Source organism: Malurus melanocephalus, unplaced genomic scaffold, assembly GCF_030028575.1.
Source record: "Malurus melanocephalus ecotype Western Australia unplaced genomic scaffold, MMel_1.1 scaffold_50, whole genome shotgun sequence".
Classification (NCBI taxonomy): domain Eukaryota; kingdom Metazoa; phylum Chordata; class Aves; order Passeriformes; family Maluridae; genus Malurus; species Malurus melanocephalus.
The window spans coordinates 1373555-1379554 of NW_026623282.1; the positions used below are offsets into that span (position 1 = coordinate 1373555).

Here is a 6000-nt window from a genome sequence, read left to right on the forward strand (position 1 = left end):
AGAAAAACCTGTTTGACTTGCAACCCAGGTGAGTTTGCAATACTGAGAACACCAACAGCAAAACAGAGCTAAAGAACTTGCAAACAGAGCAAAGTAAATGAAGGTAACTGAGACAAAACAAAAAGGAAACTGCAAAAGTAGTTTTCATTACTTTTAGAGCATTCACATGATTTTAAACTGMAACATGTACAACAATCTGGGATTATAAATGCACCTCCATAAACTCTCTTGACAGAGGTAAAAAGTCAAGAAAAAACCCAAAGTGGTCTCTGATCAAGAACTCTCCAAAGGGATCCCTGCATACAAGGCTGCCCATTCATTCAGTGCCACTCAGAGTTGCCCAGCAGAGAAGATCCCAGTATATATTTAGACATCAACTTGTAAACTGCCTTATGAATCACTTCTGAATTCCCTTCTATCCTAAGTCATATAATCTCTAAGTCATAYACCTAGGAGGAGAAGGAAGTATATGACCTATTTTTTAAAGTGACAAGAGCTTCTGCCTGACACTTAAGCAGAACAGGTTCTGTGGCTTGCTCTTCATATGATATGCATCAAACTTTAACTCTTACTTCACCATGAATTTTACCACACGAACAGTATCACAGCAATTCAATGTTACTTTGCCATTGCTTGAAATAGACCTGAAGGAACACAGCTACTCTATGATTAGTGCTCCCCTTTGGTATAACATATCCAGCTATTTCACTCCATAAACCTGTACAGGTGCGGGATTTTTTTTCCCATTGAAGCTCAAATGAACTTGGCAAAAGGGAGAAGGAAGAGTCATATTTCATTCTCTTCTGAAGTGTCACAGTGCCTCATGCKAGAAATGAACTGACAGAAGTGGTACTTGAAAACCTCCCAAGGAACTGGATGCTGCATTTGTGAGCAGCTACTACACAGTAACAACCAAGATTACACACTTGTTCTTCATACCCACCATGAGGAGCGACTGCAATCTGTTACTGTTTGACAATGACAGCATTACTTAAACCTAAAAATAACAGTTTCTAAGTAGAAACCCCGCCCCCCTTGTAATTAAGAACACTGAAGTATTTTTAAAACATTACTAGCGATCTCTTGCAATTCAGGAATGTATATTTTTCATGGCCAACTGCATTTAGACTTTGTTCTCCTTTACCTACAGATCAAGACACTTGTCCTATAAAATCAGGAGAATCTTCAAAATATAGTTAATGATCAATTTGACTAATGCCAGAAGAAAGACTTGATTTTACAAAAGGGGGGGGGAATAGCTTCCAAAGCAGATAGAAATATTCTCTGCACAAAGTTTTTATTCATCTCACATTTCTTGTCTGAAATGGAAAAATCAACAACCATGCTTCATGCAAAACAATACTCCATCTAGATTTCAGAGCACAAACATCAACTAATAAGCTGTGAAAAATAACATTCCAATGTTTCAGATGGTAACAGTTATGGACCCTGACACACTGCTAATGGATCTTGACACAGGGAATAATCTAAATTCAGAAATGTTTGCCTTAAGGTTATATTTAAGGATGCAGAGAGCAAGCCAGCAAATTGTCCAATAATCTCCAAGGCCCATGTGCTGTCCTCCATCTGATGCTGGGTTTCTGCAGAGACCCAGCTCTGCTGTCTGAGCYCCTTTCACCCTGGCACTTCCAGAACTCTGTTTCTATCAGCCCCATGCTGCACAAGCCCTTTCTATACAAATATGTTTAATTAATTATTGTGAGTGCTGGATGCTTGGTTGGAGAACACAAGGTCCAAAGGGGAGTTAATGGCACCAGCAAACCCCTACAGCACTGGAAAACGCAGCAGTGAGCTTACAATTAACTGTAGTCAGGAGAGAGCCATTTCCATTGCTAAAGCCTGAATTTGTGTAGTGAAGAAGGGGAATTGTTTGGCAAATCTGGCAAAACTAAAATCAGGATTTCTTCACTTCTCCTTGAATGTTGCCCAGCCCATTGCATGGAAGGAGAGAGGGAAAAGTTACCTCGGTAGCCATGCCTTTATTTGTCAATTTTCTTAACATTTCTTAGCCCTCTATGTTTTTATGTCAAAGATAATTTTCGGGGATGAAGTATATAAGCATTAACGTCCTGAGAAGCAAAATTGAAAGCATATTACTTAAATGTCATACTGYAGTGGCAGTCAGGTGTGAACAGATACCACACAAGAAGGGTGCTCAGTACTGGACAGATGCTGCACTGCAAACAGGCAAGTGKGCAAGAAAACCACCCCAGTGAGAAAGCCAAATATCTGGGTTTGTTAAACAGGACCAGCCACCTTTCCAGAGATGTGCTGCAGCACTCGAAGGCCACAGGGAGACAGGATGTCCTGCAGTCAGGAGTGACCAGCTGATGTGACATCACCTCTGAGAATCTCTTCTGACCTACTTCATCCTCTCCTAACTGTGCTGTATGCTTCCACCATCCAAGCACATGCTGCCATTTAAAAGATCCACACACTGAGCTGAAACCTTTTWCTTAAGAGCTGTAAAGAATCCCCCAAAACCTTATTGAACCCTGACACACAGCTTCCTGTTTTTTTACAATCGAAGAAATTATATAGAGTCTATGCAATTCAACCTCAGAGGAGGAAAATACCATCAGGAAATATATGTTGTTGTTTATTTTTCCAGGGAAACTTGGCTAAAATGGCAATGAAATGAAGTGGTTCTACTTTTGTTTAATGACAAATCACAGAGGATTGCATCTATAAGGTGAACACATTAATTAGCTGGCAAACTCCAAAGCAAGTTGACCTCCTGGTGCTCCTATCTGGTAATTCAATGCTCTTTTACCAATACTCAGAATGAAGGGCTGAAAGTGAAATGCTGTATCTAAGTATAAAATATAGCAGAGTCTGAAACAATCATAACTATTGTCTCTAGGGAGGGTTCTTATCAGCACACTTGCATGGGAACTTTGGAAAGGAATTAATCATCTCCAAGCAGAGCTGGACCCTGTGTGACCAACCTGAGTAACCTCCTTTGTAACCAGAGCCACCACGTTCCTGCTCCATTTGGGCCATGACACTCGATTAGCTGTTCTCTGATCCATGCAATCAAATTGCCCCTTTAATATAATAGTTTAAAGACTAAATAGCTGTGTGAATTTGTGTCATGACATTTAATTTAATCTAATCTAGATAATTCACCTAGTGTGTAATTAGCTCTGAGATTCCCTTTTTGTAGTAGTAGACACATCATGTTACCCTATTTCTGGGAACTGAGGAGAACCTCATTTTCACAATCTCAAATATTTAACCTGCTCTGCTCTTCTTGCTATGATTTCAAGATGGCAAAGAACTGAATTGTGAGACTGATAGCCATATTATAAACCCTTAAAAGTACATTTAGTATCCTCAAAACACAACCATTTCATGCAAATCTCCCAGGTACAAAAAGCAGTGAATAGGCTCTTTGTTAGAAATAGTTTCACCAAGATCAATGGTAAGTATATAGAAGGCAGCTTAGGAAAATYATGTGTGGAAAAATCTAATTAGAACATATGTGATAATGCGTCTGAGCTGTGTCTTACTATATCAGATGCTCATGTGCTTTCTAGATTTAAAATTATAGCATGAGGCTGCAGTCCATTCTTTCAGAACAATGTTTTCATGCAGGTACTATTGAACCACTTCAAATTATATTTCCTATATCAATATACTGCAAGCTACATCACGTTTACCAAATAGTAGCACTTCTATATCCAATGCCAAATCTCATGGTTGAAATGGCAAGGCAGWGTCACAGCACCGCCTGAAACCTTCTTGATACAGACACTGAATCATGTGTTGCCTCAGTGCAAGAGGGGATGCAGACTGAGCAAAGATTTCTGGAGTGATTGGCAGATCCACAACAGTTTGATCCACCTCAAGAGTGAAAAAAATATCAGGGATTTCTCCTGGATTACCAAACCATACAGCAATTTGTTGACTTTTGTGTGGGGCTGATTTTAACACCACACTGTGCCCTTAAATGCTTTGCAGAACCAGAAATATCTTCTGTTATAGTAAACAGCAAACTTTGAATTAAAGCCTWTCATAGTAATTTTGGTGGAAATCTTTCAGAAGCAGTAATTTTAGACAAACTGTGGCATTGAATTTGTTGTACAACACTTGCCCCATCAATGTTAATGGAAAATTYCCATTGATTTTACTTAGTAGATATGGGCTCCTCGCATTTAATTTATCATGAGAATTGATTGCAAGTTGTTTACGTTGCCCACACAGACATGCAAAATCAAAATCTGGAAACATCAAAGCTAACCCTATACTTAAATCAAAACTCCTAAAACTGCCAGTTATTCTTTCAAATGAGACCTAAGGACTCTCTGGGGTTTTTTTCCACTCTCTTTTTTCCCATGATGTTATTTTTATCTTGGCACTGTTCATTTTCGCTATTTCATTTACACCRTGTTTGGAGCAATTACTGAGATAGAACTGTGTCAAGTCTCCTCTGCACTAACTTTCCTACTGTTTTTTAACTTTAGAATCTATTTAATTGACATTTAAAATATTATAGAGAAAAAAAAAATTGGATTGTAATATTTCCTCTACCACAACAGAATTTAAACATTTCTCTGTATTTCATATTCTTCAGTTCAAATATAGCCAGGCAACCAAGGAGAGGATTCTGTGCTGGGGTTTAATCAGTGCCAAAGAAGATGTTACATCTATGTTAACCATCTCGATGCTCTTTAAAGACAGAGAAGAGAGTCGGGATTTCTAGCGTAGTTCAAACCACTCGGCAAGACACTGTTCTCACCTGGCCAGGGCACTTCACAGAGAGGAGCAGCACGCCGGCAGTACACATTTCACCCACGGGCCATGTGAGAATGTGGACAATCAGCACACATGAAAGCACTTACGCCATCAACAAACATGAGGAAAYGCCAGACTGGGTTTTCAGCTGAAAGCTGCAGCAGGTGCCTGACCCCAGGTCACTCACTGTCCTCACCGGGAGCTCGTTCTCCTCTGTTTGCACCCGAGGATGTGGTATGATTAAGCATGTTGACATACAGAGTCACCACATAATTGTAGCTATTCAGCCTCTCCCTGTTGTTGTGGTAGAGGGTATATTTAGCAGCTACAGTTACCCTCAGAAACGAAATACACAACCAACTCCCAAAGCCACCCTCTCCTCTACGCACAACCCTGCATTTGCCTTAAGGACTGTAAAATTTTGCGATCAGCCGTGCTCTGAAGTAACCACCCCCCGCCGACACACAACGCAGAAGAATGCCGAATCGCTGAAAAATACAGTTTCAAGTCAGTTCTCAAATCCTGCGCGTATCACAGGATAAATTACTTTCGTATTGCCCTGGGCAACTGGATTCCTCCGGGCGGCAATCCGTGGCACATCCCCAGTATCCACCTTGTCAATCTACCACCCCAGTCTCTCGGCCAACAGAAAAGGCCGGGCTTTCAACCCAAAAATCCTCGCCTGGAAAGCTGTGTGTTCCCACCCCGGGATGCCGGGCGGGCAGGGGCACCCGCTGATGCAGGAACACCTCGGCTGCGGGGCCGCGGCGAGATSCCCCGAGCCGCAGGGTACCAGGGCGGGGATGGACACAAGGCGGCCGGTCCAGCCCGTCCTGCGGGGCTCCGGCCGGGGCTGCGGGGGCCGCCCGGGGCGGGGGCGGCTCCGCCAGAGCCCAGCGCAGGGTCCCGGTCCCGCTCCCACACCGCGGCGGAGCCGCAGCCCCTCCCGCCCGGCAGCGCCCGAGGCTCCGGCAGCGCCCGCGGCTGCGGCAGCTCCCCCCGCACACAGATTCTCGTCTTTTCGGGTGGTTTTAGGCGAGCAATTTTCATCCCKCTGCCGCTGCTCGCATCCCGCGCGACAATGAGACGGACCCGAGCAGGACAAGGCGCAGATCCCTCCCGGAACACCGGGGGTCTCGGCCGCCCCTCGCCCGCCTACCTGTGCCGGTGCTCATGGCGCGCAGGAGGGGCCGCTCCGCCGCTGCCGCCGCTGCCGCTGCCGCCGCCCGTCACCGCGCCCCC

General features: G+C 43.7%; 1 protein-coding gene across 4 annotated transcripts in view; it reads right to left on the reverse strand.

The window, feature by feature from the left end:
• ABLIM2 (actin binding LIM protein family member 2) overlaps nucleotides 1-5976 on the reverse strand; it is a 126880-nt gene extending 120904 nt beyond the window's left edge. For all 4 annotated transcript variants that reach the window (XM_057365261.1, XM_057365260.1, XM_057365263.1 and 1 more), the window contains exon 1: nucleotides 5918-5976. In XM_057365261.1, coding sequence (XP_057221244.1) covers nucleotides 5918-5933 — 16 coding nt within the window. In that variant the 5' untranslated portion in view covers nucleotides 5934-5976. The remainder of the gene's footprint in view (nucleotides 1-5917) is intronic.
• Between the last annotated feature and the right edge of the window lie 24 nt (nucleotides 5977-6000).